The 20492-nt window shown below is 37.3% G+C and overlaps 1 protein-coding gene across 2 annotated transcripts; it reads left to right on the top strand.

Moving 5' to 3' along the window:
• Positions 1-82: 82 nt before the first annotated feature.
• LOC113665784 (mitogen-activated protein kinase kinase kinase 3) lies at positions 83-19859 on the top strand. 2 transcript variants are annotated; one of them, XM_089193507.1, is made up of 21 exons: positions 83-317; positions 480-600; positions 4819-4960; positions 5327-5426; positions 6046-6252; positions 6727-6764; positions 6873-7056; positions 7633-7671; positions 8243-8302; positions 8950-9014; positions 9161-9246; positions 9359-9445; positions 11233-11442; positions 12059-12120; positions 12686-12772; positions 13244-13369; positions 14081-14210; positions 14749-14819; positions 15027-15130; positions 15666-15830; positions 17027-19859. In XM_089193507.1, the coding sequence occupies exons 2-21, from the start codon at positions 597-599 to the stop codon at positions 17106-17108; spliced, it is 2049 nt and encodes a 682-aa protein (XP_089049633.1). In that variant the 5' UTR covers positions 83-317; positions 480-596; the 3' UTR covers positions 17109-19859. The 2 variants fall into 2 exon arrangements, with proteins under 2 accessions (XP_089049633.1, XP_089049632.1); XM_089193506.1 differs by having other exon boundaries at positions 86-317; positions 6861-7056.
• Positions 19860-20492: the final 633 nt, after the last annotated feature.

Genomic DNA, 20492 nt, shown 5'->3' with positions numbered 1-20492 from the left:
TATAGACGAAGATAACCCGAAAACCTTGCAATAAACTACAAGGCGTGCTAGGCATAATTCAGTGGAACCTGGGGATGAGAATGTATTTGATTTCCCTGATCGACGATTCAGAAGGTCTTCGCTGTTTTTCCCACACTTGCAATGAAATTAAAGTTCGCCTGCACTGACATTAGTAACTTGGGAACGATACCTGACGTTTGATGATGGACAACTAGAAAAACGCAGCTGTATGATATTTCCCTTTTAAACACATCTTCGCATGTTTCTTAAAACGGCGCGCACACAAGACACTCAGCTAGCGGGTTTCTATAGAAAAGGTAAGCGCTGTAGATTTCGTTTTGTATATATTTTGTCTTGCTATTGTCAACAAGTGATCTTTGAAATGTCCCGCTGCAAGCGTGTATCTATTATCTCGAAAAGAATGAAGAAGGGTATCTCTATCACTGTGTAACGAAAATGCGATTTTGCTCACGCCACAGGAAAACAGTCTTCGAATCTCTCAGACATCATCGGAGGGAATCTTAACAATTGCGTCTGTAATGTAGAGTTCATGGACTCTTGAAATTTTTCAGCAAGTGAAGAGAGGATATTTTGAAATGGGTAAGGACTTATTCTAGAATTCTAGCGGATAAAGCTACTCCTCTTATCAATTTTTACAAGCCAGTGTATTTCGAGTCACTGCTTGAAACTTTCAGTAGAATTCTCTTGCTATGAAATGTCATTTTGTCTTCCGCTTCGCTGGGGAGGTATAATGCAAGTATTGCTTTTTTTTTTCTTTAAAGGAGTCTCTCTAGTTGTTTCTTAATTACAAAAATGGACCGTAGCCTTGGTCCTCTGTTGTCGCAATATGCAATTTTTAAGTTTCTTTAAAGCGTTTGAGCACGAGTTGTAAATTTCCGTTTCGCTCAGCGGTGCCTCGTCCAACACTAATTGTGTATTTTCATGTTCGTTTGTGGTCTCGCGTACGTTCTGATTTCACAAAAGCCTGAGGTTTATGTTTGTACAATTTGTGACACTCGTGTATAGTTCGTGAACATTTACGCATTAAATTTAGATCTCGTAGTTCTGTATCCTCGTTACGGCTGGCAGACAAATGAAGGACTTGGTAATATATTTCCGATTGAATTCAAACGGATGACAGAATTCCTTTTACATCGACTACGTTCGATTTTCTAAGGAACTTTACAGGATAATCGTCGAGCCTCGTTTTCTCTTTACTGTATCCCTGAAAATGGCTCTAGCTCCACTGACTTTAAAAACTTAGTAGTGAGCGAAAGTTGTTGGAGACAAGTGTGCAATATTTTTTGTCAGCTGTATACATATCAGAATGTGACCGTGAATGAAATCCTTTAGTGCAAGTTTGTGTCTAATGTTCTGGTTATTTTACGCTCCGCACTTAAGTACGGTAAGGTTATTTTCGTACTTTCGGCGATAAGTTTTTTAGAGATCGATCGCACTCATTTTCAGCATTTGGTGCGTGGTGGTATGTTAATATTTTATTGTCGAGGTTCTCGTGTGAAGAACGTTCGATCGCACAAAAAACATGCCTCTGGCACCAAATACATTTTGGCCTTTAAACCTAAGTGCACTGTTTTTTCTTAATACACCTAAACCTTTGGATGAGTTGTTTGTCCAAACATCCAAAGGGGATAACCTCTCACTACATTGATTTGTCCCTCCGCTTACAGAATTTTTATCATCCGGAGGAGAATTTTGCTTCCATATTTGGGAAAATCGAATGTCATAGGTGAAAATTTAAATTAAAGTTGTCTCTCGCGAACAAATTATAATAATGCGTCATTAGCATGTAAGCGTATTTATGTACGAGGGATTCTGTTTATTGATGTTATTTCCTTTTCAAAAAGACCAAATTATCCCACAAGGACGCATTTTTTTCCGGATTTAGACTCGCCGTTTCTTTAGGTCGCCAACTGTGCTAATGAGATTTCGAGTGAGAAAATCTTGGAGTTTTACCAATCTAACGTGCTGTGATCGCATGACCCAAAGGAAAAATATACTTGACTTATAGGCAGTCTTCCTTGCAGCCGTTGGTCATGCTTTGAATCTTCCACAAAATTTTTTGTTTTTCTCTAAGAAAAATTATTTACTTTGAAACCTGATTCCCCAAAGCAGCATTCATATCAGCGCGCATTAATTTGTATCATGAAATTAAAAATAGCTCGTAATCCCATGGCTTAAACTCTATTGTAGAGTAGAACAAAGAGAAGACTAATTATTCTGTCTGGTTCTCTAAATTTCACTTTTCAATAAATATTACTTTACATTCATATTGCCTAAGGATCAAAACACTCTTCCTTGCCAATAAAATCTACGAGGACTTGACACTTCTTTCCTATGTCAAAATTAACTTGACAAATTGGGTTAAGGTGAAACTTAGCAAACCATTCTTAATAAACCTCTTTAATTAACTTCACATTTTTGATATCTTCATCTTTGAAGATCAACAACATACACTGTAAACAACTCGGCTCACTGCCCCAAAACATCCGTTTTCACTAATTTAATCATTTTTAAAGTAGTAAACCGTCTGCTACTCCTTGACATATAACTTTTACTCCATCAAATTAGTTAATCACTGCTAAGATAGCTGATCTGTCAAGCTTCATTTAAATGATAATTTACTTTTCCTCAGTGGACTTAATATTACAATGATTGTGAGAAATGTTAGCTTGTCAACATCAATGAGTCAACATACCCTTATTTTAAAGGATTTTAAAAATTTGTGTCTTCCTAAGAGGTGTCAAGATGATACACCTAAGATTCTCTACGTGAATTATTCATTGAAGCCTGCCGGATATTGATGCATGTGTACAGTGCATGTTCCTTGGTCTTCTATTTCACCTTTTGATGCGGTTTCGTTTCCTGCACAATAATATGGAAATTTTCTAAGGACCAAACTCAAATATAAAGTGCTGTTTCCAGAGGGAAAATTTCTGGTTTCAACTATGAAAATTTCTGGCTTACACTCAAAATGGCAGCTTTAGAAACTCTTTCCTGTGACCAAGTTACATTATCCAGTGAACTCAAGGCTGTTTCCAGTGGGTAAATCTCTGGTTTCACTTATTAAAATCTCTGGCTAGTACTCAAAACATCAACTTTAGAAACTCTCCACTACAGTGACTAAGTTACATTATCAAGTGAAAACAGTCGATAAAACCAAATTTTTAAGCTTATGGTTTGCTTTGTTCCGCATTTGAAATCGAAAATCTTGTCAGAGTCGCAATTTGTTGACTGTGCGTGGAGATTAGTTTCCAGGAGAAATTTAATACTCAGAACGCAAAGGAATTGAAGGAAAAATGCGGACAGTTTTTGTTATTCTGGGAGATCTTTGTGTGGCTTGGAAAGCCTTTTACAGTATATTTACTTAACAATTTACATGCTTGTAATTGTAAATTCCTCACTCAGTTAGAAAAAACCATCCAAATGGGTTTTTTAATTAGATTTATTAAGGACAACTTTTTCATCTGTCATTAGTATTTATGCAAGAAATAAAACATGTTTTTACCATTTCGATTTGTGCAGTGCCCCTCACTTGTTTATCATAAAAAAAGTTTTGTTTAAAATGTAGCCAAAGAAAAGTTGAGTTCTTTATGAGAGTAAATTGGAGTAAATATTCCTTCTGAAAATTAACTTATAGTTTACTTCAACCCTGTTAGTTGAAAACATGTTTAGAATATCAATTTGTTTTCAATATCAAGCCTTGAGGTCAGACAATTTTGTTTTGGCTTAGAGAGTTAGATAGACTTTTTTTTAGATATTTTGGTAGCCAGAGGCTGAATTGGGTATATCTAATTAATGAAATGATAAAGGCTACTTGCAATACTAGTAGAAAACTAGTAATACACAAAAAGGCTATAGTTTTATAGATATAGTAGCAAATTATAACTTAATTTAAAAAGATATGTCAGATCCCATTAAATTCCCATCAGCTTTGTTTCCGTTTAAGTTGATTCCAGAAATTAAAGTCTCCATGTTTGTAGTTAAATAATTTAGCCAGTTGTAGAGTGATCAAAAGAAGTTTCTCTATGTTAAAATTAATTATTATTGTGTAGAAACTTACATTGATCATTCTATACAGGATTGCCCATGATGTAAATTTGTCAAATAAAGTTTACTTGAAGTCTTTGGTGCCCATTGACAGTACATTTAATAATTGTGATTAAGATGGCTGTTAAGTCCAAATGAAATCTGAAAATCTCATTTTACCATTCTATAAACTTTAAGGTACATGTAATTTGTAAGAAGAATTCTATAATTAATGAAAATTCAGACTGATATAGTTTTCTTTTTATCATTCCCATTACTCAAAGTTCATGAGTAGCCAATGTAGTTGATAAGAGGCAAGATCTGATTGTTAATTCTCCCCTCTGGCTGCTACACATTTACTTGCAAAGTAGTTACAAGAATTTGGTGTTAGATCAAGACAAGAATTTCTATCCGATTAGTTTGAATGTTCTCATTACCTGTTTGCTGGATAATATATGAATATTATAGGGAGAAATTGCATGTTAATCACTTCTAGGAGTTGGAGATTTAGCTGTTTTTACCAATATGTACACTTTACTCTCTGCACTGTTTTATTTATAAATTTGTTTCCTGTTCTTACAAAGAGAATTTTTTAAATGAGCAGTGGTGATCATTTCCTTTATTCTCATCACTTGTTGGCTGAAGAATGTATGGATGATATAGGGAGAATTAAGATGTTATCACTTCTGGGAGTTTAAAGGTTAAGTGCTAAAGAGTTAACTTAAGGGTGAAAAAATAAAATGATATTGATTCTTGAAATTATTCATGCAGATGATGATCTGGAAAGTGGATACCTCAGCCCTGGGAGTGAATCCTCCAGATCTCAGACCCACAGAGCAAAAAATGTGAACAACAATATTCACATGATGGAACAGAAAGTTCGCATCAAATTTGAATTTAAAGGTGAAAAGAGGTAAGGATTCATAGAAAATGAGTTACAGTAAACCTTTTCATTTTCACTGTATCAAGATTGGTTTTGGTAAAGTTTGTACTCAACCTAAGTGGTCCACCTAGTTGGTGCTTATTCCAGTCTCCCTAGCATGAAGGGGTGCAGAATATTTAAGTCTTCCCCTGTTTGAGATGGTAGTCCATCATAAGGTTAACCCTCCCCCCCCCCCCCCTCAGCATTTGACTAGGCTTCCTTAACAGTTCACTGTTACTACCCATTTATACTTCTGGGTGGAGAGAGAAGCCCTGTTAGAGTAAAGTTTCTTACCAAAGAACACGACACATTGACTCAGCCTTGTTATCAATGTTAACTTTTATTTTCTGTTATAAGAATCATTCCAATCGCCAGACCTGTGATTCTATCTGAGTTACTTTCAAAAGTCAAGACAGCGTATGGTCAGGATCTGTCGATGAACTATGTCAGCAATGAGGTGTGTTTTTGTTCTCTTTTGTTATAAGTGAAAGGTACCCCAGTTAGGTTAACAGGTTTTTAATTTGGGTGAAATATTCTACAAGAACCTTCTTTAGTTGAAACATTATTAGCTGTAGCTCCAAATTCCAAATTTTACCTTGAAGCAGTAAACTTAGACACTGCTTTGTGAACAAACTTCTGCTAAATTCGGATTAAGTTATTACATCAGTATCAGTTTTCTCCATACTTTTCTCTAAACATTCTTTCAGTACTGACAAGGAGAATTCATTAAACAATCATAGCTTCTTAACTTGGGGATCTCATCCCTTATTCTCATGATATTAATGAAAGATTCAGCAGTAGTACTGTGAGGAGAAATTACATGTAGATGCTGGTTACTCTTAGGGGTTTAACCCTTTAACTCTTAGATCAAATTTGTTATTCTCCTTACTGTCAACCATACAATTCTTATAATGTTATTTCAAAGACTTTAGTATTGGATCAACTAATTAATATTTTTCTTCATTCTTATCTCTTATCTGGTTGATATTGTATTGGTATTGTAAGGAGAAATTCTGTCTTGGTCACTCATGGGAGTTTAAGGGTTAAAAGGTTGACCCTCATTATTTTTCTTCTAGAATGCAATTCCTCTTGTAAGCCAGTCTGATCTTGACAAAGCAATTGAAATCTTGGACAGAAGCCAGCACCTCACCAGCCTTAGAATACTCTTGTCACTACCTAATGGCATCAGTGACTACAACAGTCACAAATCTAATGTGCCAAATGCGTCAGTGATGCCTCCAAGCAACCCAAAGGTTGGATCTCTCTTTGGCAAACCTTTCTATGTAAGTGAGAGTTAAGAAATCCCCTGTCACAAATTGTTTTGGTTTTAATGTTTTTTCTCATCAATTGTCCTTTCGATGCAAGGATTGTTGCTATATGTAAGTTACCACAGTTATGGCTGTGTTATCATTGTGAAATTAGCTTTGCAATCGTAGGATAAGTTGGTTTTTTCAATGTGGTTGAAAATATAAACTGGCCACCCTGGCAGACAGTTTCTAAAGCTGATGTTTTCAGCATCAGCCTTCCACCAGGAGGATTGTGGGAAGGATAATACAAGAAACATCAGCTGCACCACAGTTTCTTTTATTTAGAAACTTGCTTTCTCTTTTCCCAATTATAGATCACTGAAAGAGTCGAAAATTTTGACAAAAAGCTTAGAAAGTTGCAGAATTTAAAATAGTTGGCAAGACCCTACTACATGTATAAATGACAATCTTTTGTAACGAGTAATTTTGTCATTTCTCTTAAATGAATAGAAAAAAAGACAACCAAGAAGTTATGGACTTGGAATCAGGTAACCTGCCTTACATTTTGTGTAGCCTTTTGTTCTTCTGATATTTACTCAAATACTCACTCACAATATTTAGTTCCTGATTAATGAGGATTTAAGGCATCTCTCCAGGTCTCAGTCAACCCCTGATGAGATCGCTTACATGGCAGTGGATCCACCCAACACACCAAGTTTATCAAGATACATCAATGTGCAGTATATGTCATCCAGTAATATCAACACCAGAGGCCGAAACTCTCCCCCTCCAGGATTCCATCATGATGAATTCCCAGCTCAGCCTTTCCATATGGTCAGGGTAAGTTGTGATTGAGCGTTGATTGACACATATTTTCTTCTGACAATTAGGAAAGAGGGTTTGAGAATGAAGGAAACAGTCATGTATGAGATGTAGAGTGTTATGCTGTACTTTTTTGAACACTAAACATTTTTCACAGTACCTGTTTTGGTAGTTATATAAGATTGCATTTCTGAGGAGATAAATTTTGTTTTAAAAAAATCAGGATTCAAGTCCTCTGCAAGCTCTTTAAGGAATGGATCAGTCTACTTTATTTTCTTTGAAGTTTAAGCCTTAAACTCCACTTTGACACATACTTAAAAACTCAACCAAGAATCAACCTTTTTTCCTCATACATCTCACCGTTAACCACCCTTAAGATCTCATTGGTAATTCTCCATACCATCTGGCATGCAGTTTTTTTGATGTTAGTTTGGAGAATCTGGTGTTGAATCAACTTACAATCCCCTTATTAATATGTTTATTCTTGTTATTTTATTGTATGCTCGATATTGTATTAATATTCTGGGGAAAATTCCATCTTGGTCACTCACAGAAGTTTTAAGGGTTAATACATTTTTCTTGGTTCTATTACAGGGTGAAGGTGAATTTATACCAGAAAGCCAAGATCATGTGGTATGCTTCATAATCAATCTTGAAAATTATATGTTCTACTAAATATTCTCATCTTTTATGTGACTAAGACTAAGACTAAGAGGGAAAAAAATATATCTTGTTAATAGTTATAAAAATTTGGATCAATATCAGTATCTAAGCAATGGCCCACCTACCCCTCCCCTAACCCAACATTCACCCTAACTTGTTATCAATTGACTGTAGTTGGGTCAGGGGAGGGGTAGGTGGGCAGTTGCCTTGATACTGATATTGATCCAAAAATTCTGATTACCCCTTCCCCCCCCAAAAATTTTCAGCTTGAAAGGTAGTGTTAATAGGTGGCAGACAAGGAAAATTTTCAAATTATTTTACATGGTGGCACAGGGCTAGCTGAAATTCAAAAGTTTTCATGCTCTGTCCTAAAGGCCAGAAGGTATTTATCAGAAAACAAATGTGATCCTGTAGTTTTTTCAAAAATTGTTGTAGGAATATGCAATTTTTTTGCGGTAGTTATTTTCGTTCTTAATCTTACCAGACTTTTCTGGAAAATTTAGTTGGGAGTATGAATTTAATTTTCCTCCTTTATCTTCAGGTGGTTCCCAGATTTCATAGACGATTGAATATGTGGTACGATCCGCTATCACACAGTCAGGTAATTTATGAACACAATCGCAAAATGTTTGTAGTTACTCATTGTAGTGAACTGTATATCTACTGTAGTTGTGTATTCCAATAGGATGTCTCTTGATGTAATTGGTTGTTAGTAACAAAGATTATAAAATCACAACGGTATACTGTTAGCCCTCATCAGGTGATCAGGTATTCTGTCTCACATGCCATTTCTTTGTTCCGATCTACTACTGAACAGAAGCAAGGGAAAGATGGAATCCATTTGTTAATTAGATCCAATACATTGCATGGTTGTGAACTTACTGCTTGATAAAAAACTTGGAAACTGCATTGGAAAATTTCATCTTCTACTCTAACAGTAATCCTTGTTATTGATTTTTTTCCAGGCCTTATTCTCACTATTGCTAAAGTAGTGTTCATTACTGGGAAGATTGCTTTTTGTATTCATTTCTCTATTGGTAGTTCATGTATATGATTTTCTTAGACTTACAGTCATTTATTCATCACTTCATGGGTTTTTTTGGAACCAACATAATGACCAGCTCCTAGTTGGCTTGTTAACTCAGTATTAGAGCATTGTACCCACAGGTCAATGCTGTTTAAGTAGTGTTCATTACAGCGAAGATCTCTTCCATTTTCAGTAATCCTTATTACTTGCCTTGTTCCTAGGTAAGAGTTGTTTCCAGTCCAAGCTCTGAAGGTTCTTGGAGAGGATCATCCTTTTCTGTGGACAGGTAATGTAGATATCAATATCATTTCTGAAGTGATTACTGGTCACCATTGGTAGTGAAAGGCTAGATGAAGTACTTTTTCTGACGGATTTTCAACTGTGTCCAGAGAAGGACACAAATGAATGTTAAAATTACAATTTATTTTTCAGTGGAGGGGAAATGCAATCATTTTACAACTCTACAAGATCAGCATCAAACAGCTCACTGGTGGTGGCTAGTGGAATGTTTTCCTCAGGTAGAGTTTCTTTTAAGGAGTTATTCTTTTGCCTCTGATCACAGATCTTTTTTTAATTGAGATGTTTCAATTTTACACAAAATGAATCCATACCGGTTTTTTTAATCTGCAGAAGAAGATATAACCGACTGTAAAGCTCATACGTACCCGAGAAGGAGAAGTCACACGATAGGAGGACCAGATGTGGACTATAATGACGGTATGACACAGAAGTAAAATGATCGATAAACTTTCGTCTTCAACTCCTTCTCATTTTTAACTCGTGAATTGCGCGCATGCGCAAGAGCGAGTTATAGATACGATGTGGGGAATGGCATTCGCTCGCTCGCTCGCTCGATTGGTCGATTCCTGTAAACTTTTTTTAGATTTTAGGCTTTTGAGTGCATTTTATAGTTTTTGGCGAGCAATAAACAGACGAAATGGCGACCTTTGTTGCTAAGAATAGTGGTGGGGTGAAAAAGAAGCCAATGATAATCTTAAAAGAGTTTTTTTTTCGTTTTAGTTTCAACAAGCGGCGCCAGCGACTGGCAGGCATGCAAGGATTCATACTGAAATAACAGAACAACCTTCGTTTTTCATAAAATTGTAATTTACAATCCTTGAACTTGAAAACAATCCGAAGATTCATTAAAAATATCACTTACTGCGAAGCGCTCGGAGTTTACAGATGTTCAAAAGCTTTTTCTGTTATAGCGTGAGATTGAGGACAAAATTGATCATTACGTTTCGTCGCGTGTGTTTTTCCTGTGTGAAGCAACAAAAGATGCCGGCGACTGACGAAATAACAAGTTAACACGAAAATCAGATAACACCTAAACAAACAATTTTAGCTACCGATTTTCAGTGAATTTTTAAAGAACAATTTTCTTTTAAGTTTCAAGACAATTTGAAGATTCAACATACATACAACGTACTAAAATGCGAAAGTTACACACCACAAAATTGATAAATAGGCCTGAAATGAAATTCTATCTTGTTATTGATCATACGTTGCCTAGCACGTGACCTAAATCTACCCAGGCGGAGATCCAAAATGACGGTGGCAGGCTTGGTTTAGTTATATCACTCAAAACTCGTTCCCGTTTGTCTCATTTGATAAAGAGGGAATCGTTAATGTTTTCATTAAGACAGTATTGCCTTGATTTTCTAATATTTACAACGAAAGACAGTAAATTTCACTTTTCACCCACATTTACTTCCAACCTTTTCTTTTGAACCAGGAACAAAAATGATAGACGTTTAAAACACATGACATCATCCACCTTGTCAAATGTAATAGCATGATCATTTCAATTGTAATGCCTTCTTATCCAAACGTTACTTTGTTTCTTTGCTACATTAGCGAACACTGAACTACTGCTCGTACTCTAGATATGACAATCAACCACAAAATTCCCTAAACCAGATAACATTAAACATAATCTAAAAAATCATGTGTCAATTCACGAGTTTGCTCACAGAGCACTTTGATTTCCAAAGTGATGCGAAACTGTATTGGTTTGCTTTACTTTGCTCTCTGATTGGTTCAGAAATCTGGCGCCATTCTATCAACCAATCAGATGCAAAACTAAGGCTAATCACGTCTCGGTCGCCCGCGTTTTCCCGCGCTTTAAGCAGTATTCTTGTTTTTACTTTGCGTTCTCATTGGCTCTTAGAGGTGTCTTCCTTTCATGTGATTGGCCGTTGTGATTTTTTTGATTGACGCTCAATCGAAAAGTACAAAATACAGGTCAATGTGTTTTCCTCTAAACAAAGTTTTTGATATCCTTTAGCCATTTCTTGAATTTTTTTTGACCACATGAATGAGTTTAATTTGGCAGAAAGGCCATCGAAATCGAAGACGAGAGAGACTAGCTTGGGTGAAATGTGAAAGTGTTTTTTTTTTTCATCCTTGGTTTGAATGTCTGGTGTTATCAAACCACGACATAGTCAGGTTTCTGTGAGCGAGCATGTAAGTTGATCTCTTTCTTTTTTTTCCTTTTTCAGGAAGCCAAAGATACAATGGTACACAGAATTCTCGCAAACCAATCCCGCTGTCGATGAGAATAGACCAGCAAATTAGTCCTGCCAGCAGCAGTAGTAGCAGTAGTGGTTTGATCGCTGACATCGATATAAACACAAAAAGACCTGGAAGAGAGTCTGAGCTCGAAGTCGCCGTGCAGAAGCTTAAAGACATGTCAATAACAGAAACAAAAGGTAAAAAGAATTGAGCAACTTTATCTGCGAATGCATTGGTTTTGCTTTTCATTCGCTTTGTGATTGGTGCAGAAAACTCTCACCACACTTTCAACCAATCAAATTAAAATAAAACCAACCGCGACTTGGTCACTCGCGTTTTCCCGCGCTTTCTGTAGTTTGCTCCTTTTTACTTTGAATTCTTATTGGCTACTTGTGATATTTACCTTTGTTCTGATTGGCTGCTGTGATTACTTTGGGTTTGGTTGTACGGCAGCCAATCAAAATGCGGTTTAGTATTTGTTCGGTTTTCCTAGCAGCAAACCACTACTCACTTATACTTCTGGGTGGAGTATAAGCGACACTTTGCAAGTACAGTGTTTACTCCCAAATAGAAACTCTGGAGAAGGCTTGAAGCCCAGTGCTCTAATCATTAGGAAAACGCCTGTTGCTGTGCCACACGAATACTACTTTAATGTTATTACAAATCAACATGATGGTTAAGGTATGCGAAGGAGTATGATATAGTGTGGCTCCACTTTATTTAAAGGCCTAGAGACTTAAAAGTCAAGTTTTGGGATCATTACGTTGTTTTACTTCTGACAATTTATTCTGTGATGGACAATTTTTCCCTCAGTGCTTGAGGTGCCTCGAAACTGGACGAAAGGGAAGCTTCTCGGAGCAGGAGCGTTTGGTCAAGTAAGATTTGATACATTTATTTTGGTTACTTCTTGATCTTATCAGACCTTTTACACATTGTAAAGCAACATTACTTACAGGACAAACGTTACTTACGCTGCGTACATTTCTTCCAACATTAATAATACTTGCACTACAATGCTTAAAAAAACTAACTTTATATACATGAAGCTAGCGTTAACTTCCAACGTAACATTTTTCAAGGTCTAAATCTCTTACACTGCTGACATTACTTACAATACTGACATTGCTACATCTTTTCTCAGTATATTAAGTGCCCCCTTTTTGACTTACTTTTTTCATTTGATATCAACACCTCTGGTTCCATATTACGGCTCTGTTTTCTACTATGCATGAGATAAAACACATTTGCCTGGATTTTAAGTTCCTAGTGATATTACTAGATTTTATGCATTAACAAACTAAAGTATATGATTCAGGCAATGAACAACGAAGACTTTTTCCCTTGGGGTGTAAGCGTCTTTGTTTGGACGAAGAATTCCTGTCATGATTTTACTAGTTGTAGGTAAATTGTCATTAATTTGAGTTGTTTCTTCTTGTATAGGTATACATGTGTCATGACCATGATACAGGGAGCGAATTAGCCGTCAAACAAGTTGAAGTTGGGCTCCTCAACACTGCGACCCAAAAGGTTTGTCATCAACTTCCAGCAACGTGGGAAGTGACCGAAACAGCATATCTCCTTACAATATCGATACAATATCAAGCATACTAGAAATGAGATTCGAAAAAAAATGTCTTGGGGGATTATTAGTTGATCCAATACCGAATTATCCGGCGAAGTAACATCATAAAAATTGTATGGCACACAGTAAGGAAAATTACTAATGAGATCTTGGCCGCAATAGGGTTAAACCAGGAGAGCATTGAAAGAGAAGCTTGATCTATAAAACCACGAAATTTTATCCCTACTATTTAAAAGTATGGATAAATATTTTACGGCGTTTCACGTCTTGAGTTCTCTTCAAGTCTCTTAATCGTTCGAAAATTGTCTCCAAATTTGGTAAAAAGTTTGGCTGTGGGCGCCGCCATTTTGTAAAGCACTCAGTAGCCTGGTCGTAAGATTGGTGTTAAAGCTTTATGGTTCTTTGTTTTTCTTCAGGAAGTGAAAGCTCTCGAAGCAGAGATCGATCTTTTAAAGAATCTCAGACACGACAGAATAGTGTTATACTATGGGACACAACAGACAGATCTGCATGTCTACATATTTATGGAATACATGCCTGGGGTGAGAATTGCCAGATCAATGTCAGTATCTGAAAAACTACGCATCTACTCCTTCCCTAACCCAACAAGAGTCAATGGATAACAAGTTAGGGTTAACGTTGGGTTAGGGGTGGCGTAGGTGCACAGTTTGGATACTAGTCCAAATTTCCTAATTGAAATTAACTTAAAAGTATAACTTTTATTCATCTGTTGTCTTCTTTAACTGTTCTGACCGTTTCGTATCCTTGCCAGCTCTGTATTCAATGCGTTCCTTTTGAATCTGTATGCGGTTCTAAGCCGTCATTTTTCTGATTAAGTGTATTCCAGGATTCATTTCAAATGATTTAATAAGATTAAAGCTAAAGTGGTCATATGGTAACATTAGCCAATCAAAACAAAGGGTAACATCAATAGAAGCCAATGAGAACTTAAACTGAATAAAGGCAAATGGCCGATAGCGCGGGAAAACGCGGTTGAAACGCGGTTGGTTTCAGTTTTACGTCTCTCTGGTTAAGAGGGGCTGGTATAATTTGAAGACCAATAGCAGAGCGAAAAGAAGGCCTATGCAATTCAGGAGCTCCTTCGACACCCAGTAAAAAATAAGACTATTTTCAGTCTAGTTGTGTAAAACTCGTTTACGCGCCGAGTGTTTCTAATGCAAAACTTGTGTTGCTAACCATTCTGTTGTTCCTCTTCTGGAAACTAATGCATACTTTTTTAATACATTCCACAGTCATCGGTACACGACCATATCAAACAACATGGTGCTCTCAATGAGAGTTTAACGAGAAAATATACAAGACAAATTCTAGAAGGAGTGTCCTTCCTTCACGCGACTCTAATTGTACACAGAGATATCAAAGGTAAACTGAATGAGATTACTACACCCTAGAGAAACAGTCTATTGAGTGCTATGATACAGAGCTGATTGCACATATATCCTTGTTGCATAGATCGAAATTCAAACAGCAATGGATCTGGAGATGTTTTATTGTGTTTTTTTTAACTCATTGCTCGCCTTTTCTCTGACGAAGCCTTTGTGTGGCCTAAGCCCTAAGCATTAATTTTTTAAGGAGGGCCTAAGGGGTCTGGCACTAGAAAGCCGATATACCTGATACTTCTCTGGGCTACAGACAAACCTTGAGATGTCAAAACTTTAAATTCTATGGCTTAAATTTGTCAGGAGTTGTTGTCATAACGAAAAAGGCGCAAAGATCGCTAAAATTTATACCCGTATTGAAATATGAAAATACCGCACATGAGTATAAAAGAGGCCTGATACTTGACTACGCAAAACTGGCTGAAGATAGCAACAGAAATAGGTCTTTTGGAGATATTAAGAAACTAATTACGATTATCATATAATCTACTTATTCAGTTTATTGGTTCTCTACAATTAAGGTGCAAACATCCTTAGAGATCTTCGTGGTAATGTGAAATTAGCCGATTTTGGAGCGTCCAAGAGATTACAGGTAACTGTACTCAATCACTGAACCTTGTTCTCAAGTGAAGAAGAAGACTTAAAATGTGCTTTGTTACTCTGAACGTTTCTGATCCTTGAAATTTTCAATTTAGGTCTTGTTAAGATGTTTTTTGCTCTTTTGTATTAAAGCTACGGACCAGTAATTTTATGTGGTACTACTGCCTTGTCTTAACACCTTCATCTTTCAATATCGCAGACAATTCGAAGTAAAACTGGTTTTCGATCAGTTCATGGCACTCCATACTGGATGGCACCAGAGGTGATAAACGGGGAAGGCTACGGGCGCAAGGCTGACATCTGGTGAGGAACCGGTCATGTTTTTAAAATATATGTCAAAAGTCGAGTTATATTAAGTTTTAACAACTTTGTAGAGGGCGTTAAGGAGAATTTTGATTGTGAATTTGCTTTGTCTCCAGTGTAGATATGGTATGATGTCTGGTGAAGCACAATTTTGGTTGTGAAACTAAATTCTCCTTAATCGAATGATGTACTACTTGTACAACTTTCTGGAGGGCTTTAAGGAGAATTTTGATTGTGAATTTAATTTGTCTCGTGTAAATGTGGTATGATATCTGGTGAAGCACAAGCTCAGTTGTGAAACTAAATTCTCCTTAGTTGAATAATGTAATACTTGTCCAACTTTATAGAGGGCGTTAAGGAGAATTTTGACTGTGAATTTGCTTTGTCTCCAGTGTAGATTTGGTATGATATCTGGTACAGCACAAGTTCAGTTGTGAAACTTAATTCTCAAAAGTCTAATGATGTAATACTTAACAGCTTTATAGAAGGCGTTAAGGAGAAATTTGATTGCGAACTTGCTTCGTCTCTTGTATAGGAGTCTTGGATGCACGGTGGTAGAGATGCTGACGACGAAGCCTCCATGGGCGGAGTTCGAACCAATGGCAGCCCTGTTTAAGATTGCAACGCAGCCTACAGAGCCTTCGCTGCCGCACGATCTGTGTGAGGACGCCAGGGAGTTTATTCAGTCCACTTTGACAAAGTGAGTACCTAGATACGGACTTTCCTGAAAAGTGTTGTGTTTGTTGGTAGGATGGGGACGGCAGAGGAAGATCGTTTGTTAGCGTAGATTCACAGGTACATTTTCTAGGTGGCAATTTTGGCTCTGATGATACGATGAGCCTGCGATATTTCCAAAGATGTTGCTAAGCATCATGCTGGTTTTGGTGAGATATTCTGCTTTATCTAGCTTGCTTTGTCTCGGAAACTGTGACCGTTTCAATTAACCAAATTCAAGAGAAGACACTAACCCTCCTCAGAAGAATGATAACTGGAGCTTGTTATATCGTAACAGGAAGTGTTGGTTAGTAGCAGCAACAGCACTCTTAGAGAGTAACAGAGCAGAATCGGCTTTACAATAGTATTGCCAAGGAAAATCATAAAAACGGAAAAGTTGAAATTACACTACGTAGTTGTTGAAAAAATTAGCAGCATCAAGGAAACACAGACGAAGCAACAGTCCTATATGCCGCAGCATTAGCTATGGAAGCATCAGCATTAGTGTCAGAAGTCAGTGGTAGCAGTAGTCTCTGAAGATGGCGTCAGCGGTTGTAGCTAGAGATTAATGCAAAGAGTGAGCAAGGATGCCGGTGACCATAGCCATAGGAAGTAGTTGCTTGGGACGAGAGAACGCAACTTTAGAAAGCCTTGCCAGGCAATATCAATGTTGATAGCCACGGCTTCGGTAGAAGCGGTGATAGCTTTAGATGCTGGAGGGTGTGGTAATGATGGAATTGAGAGAAGGTGAATCAAGAACACTTGCCGCAGTGAGATACGTAGGTAGACTAGGCAGGCATTGTTTCGGGGGTAGTCCATGCAGTGATAGATGCGTTACGTGTTGTAGATGCAAAAGAAGAGATAGTTGTTGATTAAGGAGATCAGGAAAAGAAATATTTACGATAGTTACAGCGTGGCTGGCTATCCCAGGTTTTGGCAAGCCTAGTGGTGGTAAGTTCAGCGTCATGTTCAGTAGGAAGTGGCGGCACTGGAGTTAGGAGAAGCAGCAACTACATGCGGTAGTGAGAGCGGAAGTCGAAGGAGAGATGAGGTAGTAGTTCAGAGTAGTAGCATCTCTGTCAGTTACTGTTAGTGTTAGCAGTGGATGAAAATTTGTTACAGAAGCTTCATCAGGTTTCGCCTTTTTGTCAACTATGGTTAAGTAATCTCGCTGCTTCATAGGAACTCTTGGCAAAGGCCTTCGGCTGACGAACTGCTGAACTTCACCTTCGTTGTAAACTCCGCAGTAACGACATGTTTATGACGATCGAAAAGAGCGAGCGATGTCTATGACGAGGTATCCTTGTAAGTCAAGGACTTTCTGTCGTTTGAAAAGAGTGGGTGATGAACTTCATCACGACTTTGCAGTCAATCCTTAGGAATATCATCAAAGTATACTTTACAACAAAATTGCCAATTAAAAACGTTGAGCTAAAGGTCATTTGATGCGGGCAAGCTAAGGATCTGTGATACGAAGGCATTATCATCCCGATGGAATAATCAAGGGAAGTTTCAAGCATCAAGAAGAGAAATTCAAAATACAAAGCGAGAAGCAAACTGAACTAGAACGCATTGACGTTGATTTCAACTACGAGCGAGAGTTGAAGAATTTTTCACAGTAGTATTAATTATACATTTTACAAGCGATGAAATTTTTGCCGATAATTCTTGTCGTTAGACGTGGAGGCTAAAAAAACATCCTTAACAGGAGAGGCTGTGGTATAGAGTATAAAAGTTTTAAAGCCAATATTTTTTAGATTTACTCCTCTACGAAGAAGACGAGAAAATATTTACATATGATTGTACTCTAATTGTTTATAAATATGTGATTCTTTGCTTCTTCGTGCCATTCAAAGCCGACACCGACTTTTCACGAAATTGTACTGAAGATTGCACGAGTCGTGGACTTTTAAGCTTGCTCGTGATAACTACAAACATTCTGGCAACAGGAGTGATATTTTCAGTTCTTTGTAGAGCTATGTTGGAATTGTGTAGGTACCAAGAGAGTATTAAGCTAAGAGGCTGGCTTCCTTGCGATGAACATAGAGTTAAAGGAATCCCTTTCAATGTATTTTCCGACCTATTTTCTGTGGTCTCTTGAGAATAGTGTCACAATTACCAGACATGTAACTTGAATCTCTTATTGGAGAACAACTATACTCAGCATTGGATGTCCAAGTGCGGAAATATCGCGACACGAAATTGGTTGTTTTCTTAGATCCTCCAAGGATATCTGAAATCAGTAGTGATTTCAAAATAGTTCACATGTTCTTTTTTTCGTGCTTGGCAAGCGTGAATCTGACTTCAAGTTGTCCTCCACTTTTCACCGGTTACATGATTGGCGCGCTCTCAATTGCCACATGTTTCTTGCACTTGACTCAGGTTTTGTCAGTTTAATTTATTTTTTCCCGCTCTTTTCTTTTCGCTTGGTACATATTTGGCGCGCCTGCCAAAAATTTTTGCGCGCTTGATGCTGATTGGTCCCACTGGTCCATGTTTCCGTTGCGTGAGGGTTTCTGGGTTTGTGGGTTTGAGTTTGATAATTGTGATACTAGTCTCAATGAGACCAAAAGAGATTTAAGTCAACCGGAGATCTTAAATTGGTTACTCTGAAATTATTTTAAAGAAGCGTGTACATGAAGCCTAAGATATTGAGTTTTTTTACGATATGTAAATAATTAAGCTTGTCAATAGAGGCGTTCTGTTTTTTCGAATTTTGTTCGTTCTGAACAAGTGATATTTTATATGACAGCTTGCTTAAATAAGTCATACAATGAAAATTTATATTGTATAATACTGCTGTAGATAAGGCATAGGTTGTAGATAGGTTTCATCGATAAAAGATCAATTTATGGCTTTCTTAGTTCTCCAGCTACAAAGCCCAAATTCAAATAATTAATATTTTCATTGACAATTCATCGCTTCCCATAATAAACTGTCGAATGTGTGGCATGAATGTAAATGAAATCAGTAGTTCTTGTTTAAAGATCGCCACCATGGTTTCATCCAAATAGCTAAACCTTGGAACCACACCTTGCAGCAGAACAAGAATTGTTATCACTTTGTCGGGCATTGTAGCGCATTTTGCGGGCTAAAATGTACTTTAGCCCGCTCGCACGCTCGCGTGATTGTTCAAAATTTTTTTGGTCATTTTTTTAAAGTTTTTATTTTCTTAATGCCTTCCAAAGTGATGATAATAGTAAGACGGTGTGTGTTCTTGGATACTGATATGTTTTGGGCTCTTCTCAGATCATTTTAACCCTCGCTCCGGCTCCGGCTAAAATGACTCGGTGTCGGGCTGCATGCTGTTTTAATAACACACGGAAGTTCTGCTCATTGGCTTCTAGACATAAGGGTTTCTTCCACGCACTTTTAAACGAGAACTACTTTGTACATCGTGATACACAATACCACTTAACAGTACTACTTCATTTTAATGGTCACAGGGGTATCTTTCACAGACATAAATCATGAACATTAAAGGGTGATTTTTGATAAGTGTCGTTAAAACAAAACCAAAGTAATTACAATTAGAAGAAAGGAAGACATCTTGAAGGGCCAATGAGAACTCAAAGTAAAAACAAGCAAACCGTCTGAAGCGCGGGAAAACGCGTGTGACCATGTCGAGGTTGGTGTTGGTTTTGCATCTGATTGGTTGGGAGAATGGCGCCAGTTTTCTGGACCAATTACAAAGGAAAGTCTAGCAAAACCAATGCAATTCCCGATTATTGTCAACGCCCAGTTGACAATTGCTCCGACAAACAGCACCACTTAGAGCTACTTCGTGTTAGTTTAATTTATACGTAAATATTCACCTCATTCGGTGGCTCGTCATTCAAAATGGACTCTGGAGCCTATGTAAATTGTTTAAGTGACTCCTGATCTTACAATGTATAGTAATTCCAACAGCTGTCGACAAATTTGTTTTGGCAAACAGCTTGAGACAGTGAAATAGATTGTTATATTTAAAAAAAAAAAACGACGAAAAAACAAGGAATAAAGTATTGCAATATTAGTGCATTGTGTGAAATAAGAGGCTTCGTTCAGATTCTAAGCTGAGTAGGGTACTGAGTAGTGAACAATGGAGAGTGATTTCTTTGTATACCTCCTCTTTGGTACTGTTTGTAACTCCCCGAGTTGGAAAATTTCAGCTCCACTTCACAACAGATAGATGACATTGTATGAGCCATTGGGCTTATTATTTGTGTGTTTCGGCCGAACGCCAGAAGACATACAATGAATGAAGAAAGCCATAGGTAACAAGCCCTTTATGATGAACAATATCACTCGAAAGAGAGAGAGGAAAAAAACAGAAATTGCTATCTTCGTTTGCAATATCACTCTACTCTACCTAGTAACTGCCAATTACAACATCATAACAAAACAGAGAACAACAGCTGGGCAACCAGTTACAAAACAAAGTGGTAGGAATGTTGGTCGGAAAAAAAGCAACTGCTGAAAAACAAGGAAAAAGGACAGGAAATCTGGGTGGCAACAAGGGACAAGCTCTTTTAAACCATCTTACGAGGCCATATATTAAATAACATTCAAAAAAGAAAAGATTACAATGAGCGGTGTCGGCTTTAATTGCTCATTTGCAATCTCAAGATGAAATATCCGTACAACATTACCCATCATTCAACCCACG

Source organism: Pocillopora damicornis, chromosome 14 (genome assembly GCF_964200805.1).
Source record: "Pocillopora damicornis chromosome 14, jaPocDami1.2, whole genome shotgun sequence".
NCBI classification, from domain to species: domain Eukaryota; kingdom Metazoa; phylum Cnidaria; class Anthozoa; order Scleractinia; family Pocilloporidae; genus Pocillopora; species Pocillopora damicornis.
The sequence above is the reverse complement of the archived record's forward strand: the minus strand, read 5'-3'. Positions and strand labels throughout refer to the sequence as shown.

Bases quoted from the DNA above. Each gene is read 5' to 3' on its own strand.
- LOC113665784 (XM_089193506.1), top strand. The intron at 5,427-6,045 runs GTGTGTTTTTGT...TTTTTCTTCTAG, and splicing joins TGAACTATGTCAGCAATGAG to AATGCAATTCCTCTTGTAAG. The intron at 6,765-6,860 runs GTAACCTGCCTT...TGAGGATTTAAG, and splicing joins AGTTATGGACTTGGAATCAG to GCATCTCTCCAGGTCTCAGT.